Source organism: Polyodon spathula, chromosome 11 (assembly GCF_017654505.1).
Source record: "Polyodon spathula isolate WHYD16114869_AA chromosome 11, ASM1765450v1, whole genome shotgun sequence".
NCBI classification, from domain to species: domain Eukaryota; kingdom Metazoa; phylum Chordata; class Actinopteri; order Acipenseriformes; family Polyodontidae; genus Polyodon; species Polyodon spathula.
Genome location: NC_054544.1, coordinates 33556397 through 33580138, shown reverse-complemented (window position 1 = coordinate 33580138; position 23742 = coordinate 33556397). Strand labels below are relative to the sequence as shown.

General features: G+C 35.6%; 1 protein-coding gene and 1 long non-coding RNA gene across 4 annotated transcripts; one reads left to right on the top strand and one right to left on the bottom strand.

Moving 5' to 3' along the window:
* Positions 1 to 11302: 11302 nt before the first annotated feature.
* LOC121323509 lies at positions 11303 to 18207 on the bottom strand. 2 transcript variants are annotated; one of them, XR_005951144.1, is made up of 3 exons: positions 18141 to 18207; positions 17597 to 17855; positions 11303 to 14377 (listed from the first exon to the last, which is right to left on the bottom strand). It is a non-coding gene; the product is annotated as an uncharacterized LOC121323509 (long non-coding RNA). The 2 variants fall into 2 exon arrangements; XR_005951143.1 differs by lacking the exon at positions 11303 to 14377 and adding an exon at positions 16683 to 17071 and having other exon boundaries at positions 18141 to 18206.
* Positions 18208 to 18317: 110 nt separating this feature from the next.
* On the top strand, positions 18318 to 23039 carry LOC121323507 (P2Y purinoceptor 1-like). 2 transcript variants are annotated; one of them, XM_041264604.1, is made up of 2 exons: positions 18318 to 18401; positions 19031 to 23039. In XM_041264604.1, exon 2 carries the CDS (start codon positions 19105 to 19107, stop codon positions 20176 to 20178), a length of 1074 nt encoding a protein of 357 aa, XP_041120538.1. In that variant the 5' UTR covers positions 18318 to 18401; positions 19031 to 19104; the 3' UTR covers positions 20179 to 23039. The 2 variants fall into 2 exon arrangements, with proteins under 2 accessions (XP_041120538.1, XP_041120537.1); XM_041264603.1 differs by having other exon boundaries at positions 18326 to 18485.
* The last annotated feature ends 703 nt before the right edge of the window (positions 23040 to 23742 follow it).

Genomic DNA, 23742 nt, shown 5'->3' with positions numbered 1-23742 from the left:
GCTGCCGCACTCCCAGCACCCCTAGTTCCAGCTCCCTTGAACCCTCCCTCCTCTTTGTGGACAAAGAGACTTAGAAACAGTGGTTGGAAGGTTCTAGCTCTCAAATAAATTCATTACTCACGAGAGAAATGCTCTTTTGAAAATCCATTAATGCTCCAGTTTATATAATACTCAGCGATTTCTGTTCACATTACTATCTGGCAACACCATTAGCTGCCTAATGTCCCCCTACTATAGCATTCTCAGAGTACTATGTTACAGTACATGCCACATTACTGGTGGTTCAGAGTTTAAAGCAAAGGGCTTGTTACCAGGAAGTTTGCGGTTCAAATCATGGCTCAGCCACTGACTCACTATGTGTGTGACCCTGAGCAAGTCACTTAACCTCATTGTGCTCCCTCCTTTGATGAGATGTAAAACAAACAAGGTCTAATTGTAAGTGACTGTGCAGCAGCAGTTGTGATGCAAAGTTCACCCATTAGTCTCTGTAATTAGCTTTGGATAAAAGCTCCTGCTAAATGACTAATTAATAATAATAAATATTGCTGTTTCCAAAATGCACATTTCTAACAGTTTCTTTAAAAAGTTGTTGATTTCCTTGGCTTTCATTTTGAATTTCTTGTTTAAAGTTGTCGAACATTATACCATAGATTCATATTTTTATCAAAAAATTTTATTAATGCTTGAGTGAAAAATAGAATGCTTAGGAATGGGAACAACCTGGTATTTCTAACCTAAGGTTAAAAATAAAATGTTCCTGGTCCATTGAAACAACTGAATGTAAAAATATTCCATACACCCTGAAGCCTCATGTGCCTATGGGCCAATCTTTTCAAGGTTTAAGAAGCAAGTAGAAGCCTGTTTTGCCTGCTAGCCATGTATAGAATAACTCCTCACAAGGGGCATATGCTAGAGGGTTACTGCGACACATCCAGAAAGCACTTTCCAAAGAAAAGCTGTCAAACATTTTTGCCAGAAGGCACCTGAAAGGCTTATCGTCAAGGAACAACCGTCGTTGTTAAAAATCTGTAATATAAAACACATTCATTCCATGAGAGAAATAAAATAATTCTCACTTCAATGAGCTTGAATCGTTGTTTATTAATTAATTCATTGAAATAGGTGTTCCATCATTCTAAACAGATTTTTTTTTTTACTAGACAACATTTTACCCATTCTTTCTCATAGGAGAGTCTTTTTTTTTTAATTTGGAAATAAGATGTGTCTCTAGTTTGTTTCAATTTGAGATGGTCAATTATGTGATAGTAGTGGCAATACAATTCTAAAATTCTCACGTAAAATGGTGTGCGTTATATTCAGAAAATATTTCCATCAAAACACATATAACTTTCAAAGGCTAATCCCTAGCAATACCAAGAACCAAAAAATGCTGAACATGCCATCTATTATATTATATGACAATAACAATTTCATTATTTGTATTTATGAAACAACCTTCTGAAGCATGCAGGATTGATAGCAACGGAGCTCCCTCTATTGATTTGCAGAGCAGGGTTAGTAGAACCAGTGGCAATGTGAGAACTTCTACATGCCATGCTGACCTTTCTATGTCCTCAATGGGCACCTTGTACATTATCTCCAGCCTGATTCTTATTAAAGTCAAACATTTGGGTGGATTTTCTTTTATGTTTTAAATTAGTGTCTTATTCTGAGAAACCCTTCCCATGACAATAATTCACATGGCCTGTACAGGATATGTCGAACAGGCACGTCCTGTTTAAAACAGAGATAATTTATTATAATCCAATAATAGAGTAGCACTGTTTCAATGCACCAGTGTGAAGCTGTATTCCAGGTCTGGCCAAACTTCCTGACCCTATGAGCCACATACCAACATTTTTATATGAGAGCCGCAAGCCACATACTGTAAAACATGATATGTTTGCGAGCACGACATTTTAAATACCAGCATTTGTTTTGTGCAGTACAGTAGTTGTTATCTCTTAATGACAGCAAAATACACAAGAACAAGGGAGAGCATTTCAAAACCTTTCAGTTTCTGTGTCATTTCTATTGTGTATTAAACTTGAAATGTAACACTATGGTGTTGTTCCATTATTTCTGTTTATACTGTATGAATTATGCACTTTAAATAAAATATATTCAGTTTTTATGAAGCTAAATATGATAGCTTTCCTGATTTCACCAAAAATTACGGTATTCCATGCCAAACAAAACTTGCATGATGCTACATCAGCTTCTTTACTGAACACCGAAAGGATCATCTGCTGAGCTGCTGAGGCGTGCTTTTAAAGAGGCTATCTTGTTTCCCCTCAGGTCTGATCCAGGAGGATATTCAAATGAAAATGTATTGTTGTGATTTGTTTCATAATGATGTTTGAGGTTACTTGCCTGTAGAGATTACAGTGCGTCTAAGCAATTTGTTGCAGATGAGACACAGAAGTTTACCACCGTTTTTAGTGAAAACAATCTCTTCCTCTCATTCTGGCTTAAAGCATCATACTTGTGTTTATTACTCGTGGATGGTTTGCTCAAAGCTATTGTCTCCATGAAAGGAACAAACATTTAATTCAAAATGATGAATTGACTTAATCACTCGAGATGATTGAACTACGCATGTGCCAGCGAGCGGTGCCGAAGGTCATCAAGTGACGAAATTTGCTAGAGAAAAGAAGGAATAATAAACACGAATGAATATAGAGAACACAAATAGCAAATGTGTTGTGTTTATTTGTACTTTTCCTCTTTTCTTTTTTGTTTATTGTTCTTTCTTCAGCTCATTTAAGCCGCAAAGTGTGCCTCACCCAGCATTTCACTGGGAGACGCACTTGAACTGTTCGTGAACTGCTAACGGCTCACGAGCCACTGCTTAGCCACCTTTGCTATATTCTTTAGCTTGGATCAACATAATGACGCAAACCAAACTTATAACAGTTTCTTTTTTTTAGGGTTCTATGCCTGTGCATGTATTTATTTTCACTACCGCAGTTATTTTTTTTAATATAATGTAATAATTAGTGTTCTACACTCTACACAAGACTAAAATAAATGGCAACATGCTGCTTCAATTAGATTTTCTTTAAAGAACACATTCACAACTAAACTGAAACTGAGGCAGCTGTTCTTTTGATCAACTTGAACAAATGCAAAGCTTTTTTTTTTTTTTTTAACTTAACCCCTGATGCCTCAGTGATTGCACTGGTGGTTATATGCTTGACTCATATACAACTCTACTGAGAATGGGAATTAAGCAAAGTAACTACATTTAGGTTAATGCTTAAAATATCCAGACAAAGATGTACCAAGACAATAGAAAGGCTTAAATACGGAAACTGGTTTTCTGGATAAGAAAATTCTGGTCATCCTTTCTTAAAATAATAAAAACAGCACCTCAATCAGTTTGAATCATCCTTCCAACCATTAGCTAAAATATAAATAAAGGTATGCAACAAAAATGTCAGGTTAATTCAACTAAGTAATGAATACAGAAATTATTTATTTAGAAAGGTATAATGTTACTATTGTATCATCTTATATGTATATTGTACTTTATAAAAATACAGCATTTGCTGTAAAAACACAATTGTGACTCATGAAAGTGACTCATTTATTTGTCTGTGAGTATGTTACAGATAAATAACCGATAATACTAATAGTATCCAAAAAAAAGACAAGCCAAGTCCAGAGCTATGAATCAATAGACTCGCTTTAACGCTGGGAATTTAGGTTCATGTATGAACTTGTGGTTTAATTTTTAATTTCAGATTTTGAAACAAATACTGATTTATCAAAATACTTACCAAACCATCAAGATTAACATCCAACATGCTACTGGCTTTTACAAGCCTTCAGGACCCTCATAGACATTAAGATGCTTCTGGAGGCCATTACCTACTCAAGTATTCAAGAGTTCTGGGGTCTCGAGATGCAAATGCAAAAGCCAACCAAACTGTCATAGAGAAATAAAATAAGCCCAGCAGTATAACACTAAAAAAGACACTGCTCACAATGAACTGCTCTTAGTTGTTTATTCAAGTTTCCATCTTTATTGTAGTCACTTATTTTTTACTTACTGTATGTCATTGCTGGTAGAATGCATTGATTAACAACTTTTGGTTTTTAGACTGACTGGCAAGAAGCCCTTTCAAGATTTCCCAAATGTTTTCCATCCATCCACTCATTATTCTATTAAAAGATGTTACCATTTTCCTCTGATATAAAAAACATCATTATTACAGTCTTCTCGGAGATGCATGTGGACAAGTCTAAGTCTAATCTTAACAAAAATTCTGCAAGACAATAATACATAAAATAATATTTAAAAATATGCATTTTGTGGCCTCCTAATAGCAGTTGCCTTAATACAAATAGCTTAAAATGGAGACATAAATAATTGTGGTCAATATACTTCTGGTGTTGTTTAGCATTTTTCTACTGCGAGTATTATGAAGATAATGCTTTTGTTTTTGGAATTATTAATGCTGTATTAATAATATATATATATATATATATATATATATATATATATATATATATATATATATATATATATATATATATACAAAACAAAAAAAACATCTTCAATTATACTTTGCAGTTAAATAGTCTTTTCATGTAAAATCACCTTATTATTGCTTCTTATAAGACAGCCTTAAGCCATACTGCCTTGGCACACATTGTTTCTTAGTTAGTGCTCTCATATTAGTTCCGGGAAAAAAAACACAACTGTAACACTTTTAAATATGGCCCTTGCCACCTAAATAAATTACAGACACAGCTGAATACATTAGAGGTGCAAATGTATGCAGTAATGAGAGAGATATAATACCATCATAATCTCCACTCCAGGTAATGGATTAAGAGCATTATATGGAATCTGATACTAAAACATCAACCTCTCCGTATTCAAAATGGTCTCTGATAATGACTTCACAACCATTAAGGCGCTTATAATAACTGCTTTGTGAAACTGGTAGGAGTCATTATCAACTCTTTAGAAAATAATTTATGAATGTGTTAGTAAACTAGCTGTTAACAGTTACAAAGTACAAAAATGACACTTAAAATAAAGTGTGATAAAAAAAAAACTAAACATAAACATTCAAATACGTAGCTGTTTGTAGTGTGTGCATCGTGACAAAATTAACAAACCATCATTTCATTTGTGGCTGAAGGGTTGATACGGAACCATTTTAAAAGATCTTTTTTTCTCAATGGATCTCATTTATCTGTCTTGCAACAAAGACATAATCAGGCTATTCGTTCATTCAGTCATTTGCTAATTCTTCCAATTATTAATCTTGACTCCTTACAATCTACTGCACAATGCATGTCAACCATTCCTCGAAAACAGCTGGCCTTATTTCTGCAAAGTCAATGTTAAGCAAAGTTGGATGTCAAGGCTGACATGGCCTTGTCATGATAAAAGCTTCCCAGTCTGCTCTAAAATAGGGATTACTTTAACAAGTGGAAATGAATTACAATAGTTGCTGGAAGGTTTCTTTAGATGTTTTGACTTTTCCGCACAAAGTTAACGTTCAGCCGTGCTCCATTAGGACTCCTAAAGCCATTTAACTAACTGCTTTCACTTCTCATATCTTAAACAGTTCAAGTGAACCTTTAAAGCTATAGTTATACAAATATAGTGCAGGCAGTTTGCCTACTCTACATTTTTGATACCTTATCATATCTGCAAAAAATATAACATCTGTAGCTGGATTGAACCTATTAAATAGATTAACCGATTATAGATTATCCACGTGCTGTATCTAATAAACCTGCTTTGACTGGAAAATAGTCAATAACATGTAAACATAAGGGATGTCTGTGTTAAATACTCTCAGAGAAGAACTTCACTAACTAATACTGCGCATGTGGGCTTCAGCATGCTATTTTAAACACAATTAAAGGTGTTGTCACCAATTGCATACAGAACAGTCCACAGTCATCCTACACCTTCCTAAATAAGGACAAGTTAGAATCAGAACTACCCATCTGCAGTGATTCAGCAATGCAGGAAGGCAAAGAGTTCAAAGCCCGAAGACACAGCATGTTCAATGCTTGTTTCACAAAGCCCCATAACCTAGACAATCTACACCCAATGGGTTGTCTGAAAATACGGCAATGTAAAATCTGAAGAAACATAAATTGAACTGACTTCTTGTTTAAACTGGAAGCAGATCCAATTGAATTCAAAATGACACAACTGTTTATTACGAACAAATGGACGACATCTGGACGCTATTGCTCTAGCACTGAACAGGTGGTGGCAGACCGCTAATACTCTTCACATGCTGAATAAGATACTATAGAGCTTTAAGATATGATACTCTATACTACCATGTCTTGTCAACCATGCAGAATTATCATTTTAATAACATTTTATTAGTAGATGAAAAAAAAAAAAACACTAACCATAAGCTTCCAAGCCCCAGTAGATCATTTTAAACCAAAGAAGGGCTGTAATTAGTGTCATTTTTTTTTTTTTATGGCAAGCCATGTTTATGCTGTTTTGTTCTGTTTGAAATATGAAACTGCAAGCTCTGACATTTCACATCGGTCAAAGTCACACAGCCACACATAATAAAAGCTGCTGGACTGTTTGTGCTTTTAACCTTCTGTTTTACAGTCAAGAAGTACAAGCATTTGTATAAAGCACACAACAGGGCTTGTACCCCAAAGAATCAGCCTCTCTGTAATAATTTATTTGTTCATTTATTTTCAGCGTAGAAGTGTAAAAAAAAAAAAACCAAAAAACCCTGAGAAATGTCACTGGAGCTAATGGTGGAAAAACTGATCGTAAAGGTAAAAGAATTGTCACTGACACTGAATGAGGATAACAAGTGTCACGTTTTCATTAGCGAAGTGTAGATTTTACTGTATAAAGAGGTGTCATGACTTAAACACAGAGTTAAACATCAGAGAAGTTCCGCTTGATGATTCCTACATGAAAAACACATTCTCGTAAACATCCCGAAAAAAAAAACAAGAAATAAGTCAACTGACATTCTATCAAACTACCAGTAATGTACAGTGCATTATGTTTTCAGGTAAGACGTTTATAGCAACTTTTATAGCTGTCTCTTATCTTTCTCATACCCAGAGCTTTTTGCTCAGAATAGGTTAGAAAAGATAGACTTTTCTTCATTTTAATCCTTGCCATCATTCACTGTTTTAAGCTGGAATACAAAAGAGTACTTCATAAAAACAAATTTAAAAAAACCATGCAGAGTTAATAACATGCTTTTATTCAACTGCCTTTGATGTATTCAGTGTATCCCTGCTTTCTTCAGATGGCTGATTGCAAATAGTTTCGCAGGAAGCATGACTAATAAAGCACGATAAATATAATAATGTATCTTATCTGTGACAATGAAACATAAAGCAGAGTATTGCAACAAGAAATGAAATAATGCAACTCCTTAAATAGAACTACTCTTCACTGTGAGACTGTACAGCCTCTGTGCAACACATCCTGGGCTTACAGTAGTTTAGACTGCCTGAGCTAATACTCAGTAAAATTACTGGATTAGGTAATTCTGTGAAAATTTGGGAGCTCTCTTGCCCTTCACCCTAAATTAGTGCTAGTGCTGGTAATCTAATCTTAGTTTTAACCTCTTATGGGTTGGTTGACCCCATCACAATGAGTTGAATTTGCTTTTGCTAGAACCAAGTGAAGGGATGTAAATATGTTCAGAGTGAGTGTGTTTGAGTTGACTCAAGGTGTAGAACTGCAATAGAATCTGCATCAGATTGAGGTTATTACTAATTAGTCATTTAGCAAGTGCTTTTATCTAAAGCAATTTATAGAGACTAGGAGGTGAACTATTCAACAACAACTGTTGCTGCAGAGTCACTTATAATAGGATCTCATTTGTGTTACATTTCATCCGAAGGACAGAGCACGAGGAGGATAAGTGACTTGCTCAGGGCCACACACAGTGAGTGGCTGAGTGGGGATTTGAAGAGAGAACCTCCCAGTATCAAACCATTTTCTTTAACCACTGGACCACCAAGCCCCTTTATGCACTAATCACCCTATAAATTGGTTGTAAATATTAATAGTTGATGTTTGAACTTCTGAATAAATAGATATAAAACATAGTTCTACTAAATACGAAAATGAACTTTTCAAAAAGCCAAGTCCAATATTAGCATGAAGTAAATAACAGCTGCTCTCATGCAATAAAAATCAGAAACTAGGAGTCTTGGAGGCAGTAGTCAGACTGATTGTTGACAGGCTGGAAAATAAGGTGGTAAGATCACTATGTTACAGTAATAAGAGTTTACGAAGTGGAAATTTATTTTGGTAACAGTCTTCCTTCACTATATTCAAAAGCTTACATACAGAGCAAATAAAGTAATGGCCCTGGTAGATGCTACTTAGTTGATTGTTCAACATCTGTAGTATACATTTCATCAATATAATAAAAACACCAAAGAACACTAAGTAGAGATCTTTTTCACGTACACATGAACCTAAACATCCTATTTGAATCTGACATTGCCTTTAAGTGCCACTTGTCATGTGAAGAAACAAGTGGAGTGAATGACAGTCATCTTTTATCTTTAAAAAACTTCTGCAGTACAGCTGTAGGAAACAAGTCAATTCCAAATTCTCTCTAATTTAATCATCTTCTGGAGAGACAATTACGGGCTTGAACTTCAAGTAAAATAATACACAAACATTGAGAGGCTTTCAGGATGTCATACATTTCACATAACTGAAGAAAGAATTGAATTGACAATATTTCGAATCAGGAGTTAACAGTGTAATGGATCCTCTTGGATCATCAACAGGCTATAAAATATGATGTATGTAGCCAGCATTTACAAGGTAAGAAGATGTCAACCCCTTACTTTGGTCCTTGCTGAAACCTTTTAAACATGTTAAAGTAAATGCCAACACCAAAGACCCACATTTCATCTTCTCTTTCATATTACACTTTAGAGAGAGCCAGCCAGTTTGACACAGACACTAAAAATGAGTAAAGAACACTGGACACTCTGATCAAGTACTGGGGTATTTTGTATAAATCAAATTAGCATAACATGGTGCTAGTAACAAATTATATGTTTTAATGAGATCAGGAGTATCCGATATACCCAGGATGTGGCTGATGCTTATGTGTAAGCCTTTGTTGAGTCTCAATGTTTACTTGCCAAGTAAAAGGAAGGACATCCTAATTATAAAGAACAAAGTAGTCTATCGACATTTCCTGGCTATAGATGCATGCTTAGTTTATGTTTTGAACAGTAACACATGAAGTTGAAACTGGTTTGGCTTACCTCAAAAGCCTCACTTGCATTAACATCAAGCTTTTAAAAAGGAAACAGGACTTCCCCTGGGGTAGCCTTTATGTTTTCACTAAACAAAACAAGGTTTTATCCTTCAGAACTGCTTTTAATGTTTCTACACAGAATGCCCTGTGTTTGGGCTGATCACCAGAGATGTCCTTTCAACAAAGTGTTTTTTACCTCTCCGTCATCTGGTCAATGCAATCTACTGTACAAAGCCTCAATGGGGTTAGGACTTCCAAACACATTCGTCCACTCCTGCTTTATCTCCATTAGCTATTTTATATTTAACAAATTTTCCATTGCATGTTTCCAGCATATTTTGAATTCTAATCCATTTATGTACCCTGAAGCTGATCTCAAGCTAGAAGCCTTTAATCAATATGCAACATAACTGTGCAGTTATTTGCCATGCATACAGTAAACCTGGCATAAAATTTAGACTATTTTTTTAATTTTAAATCTAAAGACAGATTCTTCTATTTACACTAAAAATAATGTGATGGGTTTGACAGTGCCATCAAAATGTTTACTCTATGTATTATATGGGGGATGGGGGGGGGGGGGGGGGTTGGTATTGAGGATGTCTGCTGTTGCTAAACATTCACTATATCTAATGAAGCAGACAGCTCAGTACACAGTCCATCATATACAGTACAGTTGAGTTAGCGATGCAGAACAATGCTGAACGCTTTCTATCCTTTACACATCTTATTTATTGATGCAGCCGGTTCAGGCTTAAACTTTGCACACACTACTTATTGGCCTTCTGTAATTCTGTACACTTCATTCCAATGACCTAGAAAGATCAAAGTTTTATTTTTCTAGCTATCATTTTAGGTTTCTTTATTTAACACTCCTAAGATTAATGAGGTGTATTCACAAGGATTAAACTATGAATTATTAAAAAAAAAATAACATGAGTTTGTGAATACATTCCATGAATAAGGGAGAACCTTAAAACAAAAGGCTGTTCCTGTGACTATGGCATGCAATCAAGCTGCCAAAAGTTGCAGTTCCTAACTAAAGGGAAATTAAAAATAAATGTGATGTTCATTGTGAATTACAATCTGCAATTACTGAAGAAAAAACATGTTTTCTCAGTAGAGGATGCGGATCACTGGTTATGGAAAGGTGAGCTCCTGAGCTTGTCACAGTTGGTTTGATAAAGCACTTGCCTCTGCAAGATAGACCGGTTCATTATTTATAATAATGCCTAATGGTCTGTAAAGCAACATCAGCTGTCCTACAGAGAGGCGTTACTTTTGTTACAAATGGTCTCTGAGTAAATCTATTCTGTGGCACCACAAGTCCTCATCAGCTGAAAGAAATTGAAGACAAAATTCCAATTTGTTTCAGTGTGACAGGAGGCAGACACTTATAAGGAAAGGCCTGTTTGAAACACTCCAATAGATTGTAGTTATGCAAAATCTAAAATTAAATTGGACCTGGGACTTTTTATATTGAGCAACATTATCTTGCAGTTATGCTGAGCAGAGTGTAACCAGCTAAGTCTAATGCTTCTCCTTTAATAACAGAACAAAGAAGTGAAACTTCTTCTTTCATGTTCAATTTGCATTCAAATCCCAGCAAAACAATGGAACATTTATAATTAAAAAACGAACAGAAATTGAGCAGTACTGTGTTAAACTGCCACACTGAATCCAAGCTATACCCAGAGCAACAAAAACACATGCATTTACAATTTCCAACTACATACAATTAAACTGCACTTGTGCTGTGAGCTGTGTGTGCACTGAAATAACAATATCATTAAAAATGCATAGCCAACTTGCACTACTAGACTCAGCTATGGCCAAAAGTTTTGCATCATGCTGTACAATTAACTGATTAACTGAAGTCTAACGAAGCCTGCTGAATAATGGTACATTAACATATTGTACTATATACAGCTTTGTAGTTTTACATAAAGTTAACAAAACTGATAGAAATCGAGAATTGTAACATCTAACATGAAATACAGTACTACCATTATGGCTTAGTATGTTCTAGTGCTGTTAATATATATAATAAACACTGTTAAAATAAAAGACACCTGTCTTCATAAACAAAGTTAAAGTGACCAGTGAGCTAAAGACCTGAAATGCTGTGCTGTATTTGGTAAATCTAGTTTGCAATGCTCCCTTAGATTTATAATTATCCCCACATTAATGAAGATTTCCTGTATGGTTATCTTCTCTTCCACTGATTTATTAAAGGAATGATTTGGTTTACACATCAGTGCTGCTACACTTGTACTGGCCTCTAAACAAAGCTATACATTCCAGAAGTGGTTTATTACTGTTGCTTTACTTTCTTATTATTGCACTTCCTGGTAGCTTATTGTTTTATGGTGAATGCAATCATATAATTTGAAAATTCAGTAGGGCATTTGATTTTTGTATTCCCTTTTCTGGAATGCAAATGTGTACGATGGACATTTAAAAAAGGAACAATATCAATTGCATATTAATTTAATAATAGTTTAAATAATATTTCTGCATGAAATGTCTCTCGTCTGTTTATGAATGGCAAAAGGGATTTCAACCTTTTTAGGGGAATAAAATTGTTGTACATTTTGTCAAGGTTGAGCCTAATTTTTTTTTTTTTTTAATTTTTTTAAAAACATCCATTACTTTTGACAAGCCAATGGCAACTTTTACAAACCAAACCTAAGCAGTGGTTGTTGTAAAGCTATTTAGACCTGAAGGTAATGTCCCAGCCTAGAAAGTCTCCACTTGGACTCATGGGGCACCTGACCTAGTCCTAACCCATTTACCTCCCTAAACTCACGTGATGGTGAAGGCCTACACAGCACTCTCTGCAGATCAACAGCAATGTGGAAACTCTCAGTGAATATGTTCCCCTCTGCCACCATTGCAATGGTGTTCTCTCACTATGGGGCCAGTGACTCAGTCAGGTATCAGTCTCTGTCAGACCCCACCTCTCTGACAGCAGCTAAGAGGGGGAAACACAGGTCATATCTCGAAAACGTATCTGCAAACCTAAACACAGGCATTGCTCCTGCCTTGAGAATGGAGATTAGTCAACAGAATGTCAGAAATAAAGCAGACATTTTATTGTGCTCAAAGGAAATGTGGCTGTATCGTTAAAAAGCAAAGTAAGAGACTCATGTTACATTACTAGGTGTTGAGAATGCTTTAATGCGAATAGCTATTTGACAAGTTTATTAGAGACTGACTTCAATGGACAGTTGAATAAAGTTCAAATTTGCAATACAGAGATTAAATGTTTTTGCTTCAGACACAGTTCTGACAAATGAATAATTGCAAGACTAAATGGTGGAAAGCAGAAAACAAATATATCACTATCAAGTCTTAATTGCCACAATAAAACTAATAAAATCTAAACTGTGATTTGATCTAAAGTGGGATGTACCATCTACACTATAATCATATGTGACTCAAGCTCTTCAGGGGTTTACAGTTTGAGTGTGTACAGGGCATGTATTATATGCTTCAATAAGCCTTTACCAACATGATCTCAGATCAGCATTGTATTATCAAGATGGGTCAGAATTAAATGGTCTGTAGACATGAAGCTTAATGGGATTTAAATACTATAACATGTGTACTGTTACTTTAACTGTAGGGCAGACTGCAGAGCTAACAGCCAGACGAAGAAGGTGCCAAACTGGAATATATTCCAAAGCACAGACAAGAAATCAATAGGGAAAGGCTACTTAGATTTACATCTGATGCTCATCTTAAAAAATTTCAGTCTGTGTAATTCCAGTAACCTTCCTGATGCAGACATTATTGACTCACGGTGCACAGCTAGTGTTTATTGTATTATGGGCTCACAGTTCAATGTACAGAAATTTGCATCATTTTTATAGAAGCTTGGACAAAAAGCCTTAATTTTACCCCACCTGCCTTTGCATTGTGATGGGAAGCAAATATACTTTCTCGAAGACTAGAAATGCAGTAGACTCATTTGCTTGTGCAATAAAAAATGTTGGCATTATTGAAAGCCAGGGCTGTACTGGAAGAAGCAATGCTAATTTGCTGCACTTCTTCAACCTTATGAGAAAGCAGAAGAAAGTTCTTGTCACAAAGACACCTGCATATGTGTATTGCACATAGAGATGCTAAAGAGGTCCATACTCTAAGATGCCTCCACTGCATTTGAAAAGTTTAAAGCAAAATGTACCATAAATTAATATTCACTTGATTGCATTGACATGTGCATTTAAGGACTTTTGGTTAAAATATGGGTTAACCATTTCCGTTTGCTTGCTGAAGTGGTGCATAGCGAAATTAACTTTCAGTAAGACACTCTAAAGGACAACAATTGATTATAATTGACTGTGTTGAGTAACATTCCATCAGAGGAAGGCCATATACAATGTACACAGGTTAAGAAGCTGCTTTGCAGTAAACAATTGAATACAACTTATTTTATAAGACCATTTGCAAAATCCCCCCTTTCAAACCACCTTACACAGTATTTCAAAACCAATCCTATTCTAAAAACACCTAAAACTGTGCACTAAGTAAACCCTTCCATAAAACACTGTTAGCAGGCTACCTGTGACTTCAGGGGGTTATTATTACTATAATTATTCAACTCCACTCACTATATTACCACAACACGTCCCGAATAATATAAGCAGCAGTTTGGGGAAAACGATAGTTCCCTTTCAATTCGAAGATGGCCACCAAAACATCATTATGGGATACACGCCTGCTTATCGGTAGGTGTCACTGAGCTCTTTCTATCAAAGCTGCCGATAGGCCCTCTCCCCTCGGTGACCCCTTCGGTCCCGCCTCCTGGGGGTACTTAACAGGGGAGATTCACTCTCTTCCGCGACAAAACCGTGATGTCGACCGAAGCGACCCCGCGGTTGGTGTCCATCTTCTCTTTCAGGGAACCAGGTTTACAGTAGGTAAACTAATGTTCAGGAAATATTCACCTGGGCATCAAAAGGCCTAGAAAACAGGTTTGTAGGTGCTCTACACTACCCTAGTAGAAACGTCAACAAGGAAAGATAAAGTTGAAGGTAACTTGTATTGTAAGAAAATATTTAGCTCCCATCAGACTCGATCCTCCCTCTCCAGCCCCATGACACAGGATCCTGCAACAGAAGAACAAACAATTACAAATAATAACACAGTCTTAACAATAAATAACTTAAAAACAGCAATACAAAATAAGCAACAAGGTTCCTCCCTTTGGGTAATAAACTAAATAAAATGTGGTACATAACAAGTGTAAAAAAAAATACTAATATAATAAATACAAAAGGAAACCATGATGTGCACAACCTCAAATAATTATAGACACTTGTGACATATACATCAGAAATAGCAATTAAAGCACTGGGAATTAAAGCACTGGGAGGTTGCTGTTGGTACATTGCCTGAAGCAAAGAGAAACCAGCAAACTCCCAGATGTGATGCATGATTATTCTCTTATTTACTTGTAGTGTACTTCTATCCTTGAATTAGGCTTTTATCTTTCCCTGCCAACTGCTTTTAAACAGATGAAGGAAAGATAAGGCAACTGCAGCAATTTGAAATATTTAATTTGAAAACACTTTCGAATGGTAGGTTTTCTATCTATGTCTGAAAAAGTGAAGTCACACTTGAAATAGATATTTTAATTGCAGACTCTCAACATGGTGTTGGGTTGCTAGAAAACAATGCTGTTCTGATCATATGTCATCTTTAGAACAGGGATTTTAATTGGTATCATGAATTGAATTTGGATGATTTATGATGTCCTATGATGACCACTCGCACTGTTAGTGCTTTTTCATTTCCAAGGCACTGCTTGAATGTAAAAAACAACAGAGAACCAACAAAGTTTGCAAAACCTGTTGTAATAAATGAACTGTCCTGGGAAACACAAATAAAAATAAACTTAATACAAGTTTTTTTTTTTTTTTTTGTTTAATCCCATCAGATTCTATAGTGGGGCCCGAACCTTCACCCCTAAAATAATTTTCACAGTCATACAGTAGCCCCTCGCTAAACCGGACGTGTTTGTCCGGCATAAGGAGGTGTCGGGTTTAAAACCAATACAATAAAATCGCACACACATACACTTACAGTTCTTGGTGCATTTTAAATATAAACAATTGTGCTGAAATAACACTAATGTGTTTTGGGTAGGCTACACATTAAATTGTTTAAAAATATAAATCTGCACAATAGGCCTATACAGTATACAGTACAGTAGTAAAATCAAATGAATACCTAGCATACTTTTGTGGTAACACAAAATAAATCATGCTGCTGCATTGTACACATTGGTGTACAATGTGAATAAAAGATTTTAGGGGAATATTAATTTTTTATTATTATTATTTTTTAAATTGGTCAACTTAGTGGCCTAGACAATTAACACACAATAGATCATGGTCCTATACAGATGCTCAGAATAAACATGAGGGGTTAGTGGCACATGTGTGCAGTCTATTGCTCCCAACACGCTGGGAAAACAAGAAATGTCATAGAAATGTGTTTTCAAGGCTTGTAAGTACACCCTGACTTTAGTAAAAATTAGGTACTTTGGTGTTCGTCTTAAAAATACATTGAGCACAACTGGTAACACACGAGAAAAAGTGGACTGGGAAATGCTAGCAACAACTGCGACTGTTTAAAACATGCTTTCAAAAGTTCTTAATAAATTGATGCAATTGTAAGTGTCACAATTGCCCACAGCTTTAGTACATCTCATTACAATATTTGTGATCCCTCATTTGCACTGTCTCCATTCTGTTTTTGCGGATTTCTGCAGGAATGCCAAGAATTACATATTCATTAAAGTGCAAATAAGAACTGCGGCTGCAAAGTATTGGTTAAAGTGATGCTAACAGTGTTGCGTTTGTTTAGTACATTTCACTCTACACTTCCAACTGGTTTGCATGTGGTTTGCAACGATTGCGACAGAAGCAGCATTTTAGTACATCTACCCCTAAGTAGGTAATTGAAGCTATCAGTGCAAGTATATGATACATCCTATTTTTTCTGAAACTAAGGACATTTCTGACAGTCTGAATACTGATGTAACCACTGCATGGTAGTATTTGATACCTTGCTTAAAAGGAAATGTTTGTAGTAACTTATTTTAAGGCAACTGTTTCTACATTATATTTTGTAAAATCATAACATTCTATGAACTCTGAATTAATTTGAATTCAACAAGCAGTATATTGTTACCACATCAAAAACATTTATAAAATGAACAACAATTAAGAAATAAAAGACATTTTCAAGCAACTGGGATTTTGAATGTACCATCTGTTGTTGTCTTTCACTTAAAACTAATACAACAATGTTAAATCATACATTGGATTTATAATTTAGAAAAGGGAACATTACAATAAAAAATGTTCATGCATATCATACCCTGCAGTGTAGTTCCTGTTTTCAAGTAAGCACTCCATCTGTTACAGCAGGTCTATATCATTACACTCTGCAGTGTCATTTACATCAAATTCAGTAAGATAAAAAGAACATTGTATTTCAGAAAGGAGATAGCCACAAAAGATTAAAAATGAACAATTCTTTATTGTACTTGACAAACGATCATGTCCATAATGAAACGGAATTTAATTTGGCCCAAGGCCTTGTCCATTGGAGCTCGATAACCGCCCCTAATCTCTGGTTGAACTATAATGTAATGACTATTGATTGATGATAACTAATGCCAGCGGGCAGGACAAGTGGCACTCTGAGCCATCTTCTCCCTGGATAAGGTGCGGTGGAGGCAGGGGAGGAGGAGGACCAAACAAAGGCAAGACACGGAGGCACAGGCGATAGGGCTATTGAAAGCAACAGTTTGATTACGAATGTGATTAGTGGGTGGATTCTCTTTTCAGAAACACAACATAGTTTCCAAGGATAATGTTTACCTATAAGGCCTATAAAAACATATTATACCAACTGATAATGTAATAGTCAATAAACATAATAGCAAAAAGCACACATAATTTCAAGATGAGTCAGAAACCTGCTATTCCTAAACATACAGGAGGAGCTGTCATAGAATCTGCAGAACACTCCCAAGTGATGAACCTAACTATTCCATTGCAAAAACTCACATAGCCTGTATCTGTACCTCTAACATGTCAGTATACTGCAGTTGACAGTGCATAGTAATTTGTAAAATTACTGTCATTTTGTAATTAGTACTGCAATTCAAAACCAATATATGTTCTGTAGCTGCAACTTAGTCACTGCAGAATTAATACAAATTAAAATAAAGCATTTTCATGTATTTTAACAGTGGATTGTACCAAATAATGAGAAAAAAAAAAAAAAAAAAAACATTCTAACTTCTTACTGACCTTTGACGAGATGTGTGTAAACCGCTTAACAGGAGGACATTGGGCTATTACAATATGGGCTAGCATTCCTTTAACAATCTCTGAGAATAGTGCCACTTGTTTCTCCCAGGCTGGTGTATAATAGTTAACATATTCTTGCTGTTTTATACGTATCACAGGTAGAATTGTAGGTGCTGTATCTGCTTACAATCCATTTCTGCCACATGTAGAACTTTAATTACTCAAGTTGACATGTATTGCACACTGATGGCTTTAACCGCTAAAAAAACAAAACAAAACAAAACAAACTAGGTTATAAATCTCCAACTTCTATTACAGCTCAGTTTGCAAAAAATAGTATTTAAAAGGATCACCTGTTTTTTTTTTTTTTTTTTTTTTTTTTTTTTTGTTATATCATACTTGTACAGATAGCATTTTACAGTTAATATGAGTTTTGATTAAAATTGCTCTTTAAATAGACAAGTAAACTATAATGCGGTACTGTAATACAAACTTATGTTAATTCTTAAACTCCTCCTATAGAATTCACCATTCTCTGACTCACCATACAACACACTACCCATGTACATTCTTGCACGGTCGTTGTTTATCACCAAGACACCCTTCCTATCAGAAGTTTGTTGATTCGTTGATTCCAATGGCTGGAGTTAAAGCCACGCCTGTTGCACAAGTGACGCTGCTGCTGAGAGAAAGCTGATCGTTGGAGTTCTTATGACTTTCAAGAGCTTGTTGCAGTTGACTTAGACTCCCACAAGATATATATAACATGAGAGCTCCAAAGATGGGACTTTGGAAAGACGAACCTGTAAGAAAATCAGACGCTTCATACATTGTTTTTTTCAAATTTTTGTAACAGATCAAAACGAATGCTCAAAGCTTATAATTTACGGTACGTTATGAAACTTATCTATCTATCTATCTATCTATCTATCTATCTATCTATTTATTTATTTCTCTCTCTCTCTCTCTCTCTCTCTCTCTCTCTCTCTCTCTAGGAGACCCTCTCTTAGAGATCGCTCTCTCTCCTCTCTCTCACTCCCTCTATATATATATATAGAATATATATATATATTATTATATATATAATATATATATGCTAAATGTGCTAGATTTTGATTTATGTGTTTTCTTGTTCGACACATAAACAAAACTTAACATGATCTTTCTTTAAAAAGGGGCATGGACATAAGTAGCCTACCTGTTCTGATAAGTTACAATAGACATTCTGGAAATACGGAAATAAAAAAATAAATAAAAAAAAGCACACAAACGTATTTAAACTTCAGTACCTGTATAGACAGGTACACTTGTCATGCAAGCATTTTAGTTTAGTTAAATTCAAGCTGGTGGAAATACATTGTGTGTGCATGTGCGTGTGAGTGTTTGTAGAATATTTACTACACCTTATCTAATTTACCTGTATTAATATTTCAGATGGGGGAGTGTCCAGGAGCGTGGTTATAAACATTGTTTAACAGTTCAAATTGAAGGGGTTCTTTAATGAAAATATGACAACTGAATTTAATTACACAGTTTTGAATACCACTGCTGCTGTCCCGGGAGTTGATAATAACACTGTAGGATGTTCATTAACGAAGACGGGCTTCCAGTTTTATTACCTGCCAACGGTGTACATTTTAGTCTTCATCACTGGATTCATAGGGAACAGCGTGGCTATATGGATGTTCGTCTTCCACATGAAACCGTGGAGCAGCATCTCCGTGTACATGTTCAACCTGGCGTTAGCTGATTTCTTCTACGTGCTCTCTCTTCCCATCTTGATATTTTACTATTTCAACAAAACTGACTGGGTGTTCGGAGAGGTGATGTGCAAGCTTCAGAGGTTTCTTTTTCACGTTAATCTCTACGGGAGCATCCTGTTTCTCACTTGCATCAGCGTCCACAGATACACCGGAGTGGTGCATCCTTTAAAATCTCTGGGGAGGCTGAAGAAAAAGAACGCTATTTACAACAGTGCACTTGTGTGGTTCATTGTGGTGGCTGGGATCTCGCCAATATTGTTCTTCTCCCGAACTGGCATCAAGAATAATGGAATGATGACGTGCTATGACACCACGTCATCAGAATACTTGAGCAGCTACTTCATTTACAGCATGTGTACAACTGTGTTCGGGTTCTGCATTCCTTTTATAATTATTCTAGGCTGTTATGGATTAATAGTAAAAGCTCTGATTTGCAACGATATGCACAATGCACCTCTCAGGAGAAAATCTATTTACCTAGTAATTATTGTTTTGGCGGTTTTTGCTGTCTCCTATCTCCCTTTCCATGTGATGAAGAATTTAAACCTGAGAGCCAGGCTATACTTCCAAAGCCCGGAGATGTGTTACTTTAACAACAAGGTTTATGCCACCTACCAAGTGACTAGGGGTCTTGCCAGCCTGAATAGCTGCGTGGATCCAATTTTATACTTTCTGGCTGGGGATACGTTTAGAAGAAGATTATGCAGAGTTACAAGGAAAGCGTCCAAAAGAAATGACAATAACCTGCAGTCTAAGTGTGAAGAGACTGCCCTGTATGTGCTATCAGAATACACTGAAAACGGAGACACGCGACTTTGAGTGCAATGTATTTCATTCAGAGATGTCACATTAGACTTTTAATATAGGATTGAGCAAAAGTCATATATGCTTAAACTACAGTGTTATACTATGAGTTTAATTAGCTGTAGGTCTGTTGTAGTAATATCCAGGACAGAACAGACTATTTGTATTGCAAGAGAACAATTGTGGGAATAGTGCAAACCATTAGGATTAAAAACTACCTGAAAGTTAAAAATTCAAATTCAATTGCCTTGATTACAGACTATTAATGATTGCAAAGACAGGATTGGACTGTTTTAGCTATTGAGACACCAACATTGCAATCCAGGTAATCTCTTGATGTCATAATGCTGCTGCAAAATGTTATACGTGACACCTTCAAAACCGTTTAGAGTACAGAAACCAAAAACAGAAATCAACAAATGGGGATCGCCTTTTTTCCGCCAAGTGATGCTTCTGTTATACTAGTAACATTTTACAGGAAACTACTATAGAGCTGATATTTTCCAACAGGCTTATAAATAAACTTCTTAAATATGTATAAGCAATTTAAAAAAAAAAATGGATAGGACACTACATCTTTACTACAATGGCAGTATGGTTAAAACAGATTTTCCAATTTGCAATGCATAATAATATATCAAATAAAAGAAACATGACTGCAGCATCCCAAGCAATGCATCTCTGCTTGACATTATACACACTGACATGCATTCTTATAAGTGATCAGCCCTATGTGCAGTATGCGCAACAATATCTACATTTCATGGTATATGAAGGGATTGAGTATATGTGACCATCTTTTTAATATATGTTTGGTACAGTTACAGTATAATGTTTTATGTAAGATTGAAACATGTTTTTATTTTTATATATTTTAACACAGTTTATTAGAAACAGTAATGTAATTGTTAAATAATTGCATGTAAACAGTGTTAAGTCTATAGATGACAAGCTAACTAAAGTTTAATGTAAACTGATTTCACATTTCTGTGTACTGTTTCTGTGTACTGTTTGCATGCAGTTTATGTTGAACGTGACACAATCAAGTTTTGAAATACCTTCTACTTTCTAGGATCATGACAAACAGTAGTCTAGCCCAGAACATAAGATAAGGTGAAAGTTGTCTAAAAAAAAATACCTGTTACTGTGTTCAAGGTGTTCACTAAGCAGAGGCACATGTTTTACTGTTTGTGTTCATGATCAAGATATTTATTGTGCTGTTTACCATAAAGAACAAGATATTCTGCACTGCTGTAATTTGACGTTCCACCATCTTGCCTGTGATGTGCAAGTCAGAATACAAACAAAGCAGGGAAACGTAAGGCGTAAAAACACAGCAAATTAACGCTGTGGTGTGATTAGCCCTTAACATGCTTAATTGTGTAGTGATTTTGTTAACAGTACACGATGCGTTTCTGACAAATGAGAAGAAATACAGATATTTCATTTGCAAGACTGGCAGCAGCGTTAGCAACAGGAAACAGTACCTAGCATTATTTTGTAAACAAGTTTGAAATATTTTGCACCTCCCCCCCAAAGTTTTTAACTGGCAACATCTATATTTACAAATGTAAGAATCTGAAAAGGTGCTTTTATGCTTTGATATTAAAAATTGTAAACCGGCCTGTGTCAATAAATAGAAGATATAATGAAAAAGAAATAAGGATCTCGTAGCAGACTTTTTTTTTGTTGAAGTTTGCTGGAGATGTGCTTTGTGTGCTTAAACAAATGCTTGTGCTGATGCTGCTAGTGTTTCAATGACTGGTGTTACTTTGTCCCCGTTTTGGCAAACTTGGAAACCCAGGAGATGTTTTTAAACATCCTGTATAAATAGGAATGATTTTAAATGAGAGAGGAATTATGAACAGTAAACTGCAAGAAATACTCAAAATGAAAAAGTATAAGTGTGAGATATTACAGTGCCACCCATTTATAAAGCTAACCTATGGTGGCCTTAGGTATAAATAAGGCTGTCCTGTTTGTGTTCCGCCTTATAACACATATAAAAATGCTTCTGAAATGGCATTATGGGGCAGATTGGAACCTGGAAAATACTGCTGCACAAGTGATTCCGCCAAATAAAGGGGCATCTTAAAAAGGGGAACACTATTCTATCTTAGAAGATGCTGTCTGCATTAACTGTGTGTTGATTAGCTTGAAGGAGGGTGTTTCTTAGTATATTGGTGTCTCAGTACATGGCTGTATTATTTTTGGAGTAAACTGTGCAGCTTCCTTTGTTTAGGGTGGACACTGGTTATAACAGCTTATAAAGGTTTCCTGAAGAATGTGCTCATTTTCAGGATAAGCAATGTGCTTTTGTTAACCAAAAAACACGTGCTTCTGTTCACAGAATTGTAGCCATCACGGAAGTGGGGGTTTTGAGAAGGACACCTTGGCCTCTATAGAGTGGGCAGCTAATTTGCACAGTTTGTGGGGACAGCAAGCAATTACAGCCCAGACTGCAGTGTATAGATAAAATATATTACCTGCTTTGTGGAAATAAATAGAAGACATGTTTTATACTGCAATTGAAAAGATTACTTTTTTATTTCAATCATCTTACATATTTTAAGTGCTTTAATGTGTACCTTATTTTACTAATTTATGTAACTGTATATGGTGCTACATAAAACATAAAACTATGATAGACTGGATTATATGCCTTTCAACTTAAAATAACAACAACCATGTTTATTGTGTTTGTTTTCTGTATACTTGTTATAAGAAGAATTTTTCTTTTGTGACCTTCACTGATATCATTATTTAAAGTGTATTGACATAAAAAAAAAGCTTGTAAGCAGTGTACAGTGGTTGTTTGTAGTTTACAAAGTTATATTTTTCTCCGTTGGAATTATTAATAAATATAATTTATCGTCTTGACGTCGCTCCTTATATACACTTCGTGCCAAGCTTTTCACAAACCTCTATGACTCTAAATGTTTTTTTTTTTGTGTCGGTCTTCATCACAGTTATTACTGAGTAGTGTCATTATGGGATCATAAAGGGAAAGCATCCATAGGGTTTGTTCTAGAGTAGACAGTCAATTGTTATCACTTGGATTTGTATCGTGCACGCCTCATTTTACAAAAACATCACCTTAAACTGTTTTTGAGCTGTTGTGGAAAAAAATAAATACTGTTTCCAGAGGTAAGTGGCCTGACCAGCAGATGAATGTGCTGACTGCGACAGTAGGAATCAAAATTCTCACTTGTTGACATACCTTCGGTTTTGCAGTGGCAACACTTCTTGCACACATGCTCATACCTTGGTTTGTCATCCAGGTGGTTCAAAACAATGGTATGTCTTTTTATAGAACATTGGCCTTGCATGAGTTCAGACCTCATCGTTGCTTCTATTTAAGTGATAGAACCCGTCAATGCGGGCTCTAACGTCTGGTAGATGACCGCGACCGGAGTTATGAGTCCCGAGCCGTAGGCGAGGGCGCTAATGAAAGTCAAGGTCATCTACCACATGGTAGTGCCCGCATCAAGAGGACTATCGCTACTAGAAAATTATTTATTTCTTTATTTTTTTTTATAACATTTTAAAATGTTATAACCTATATTTGCCTTGAACTTC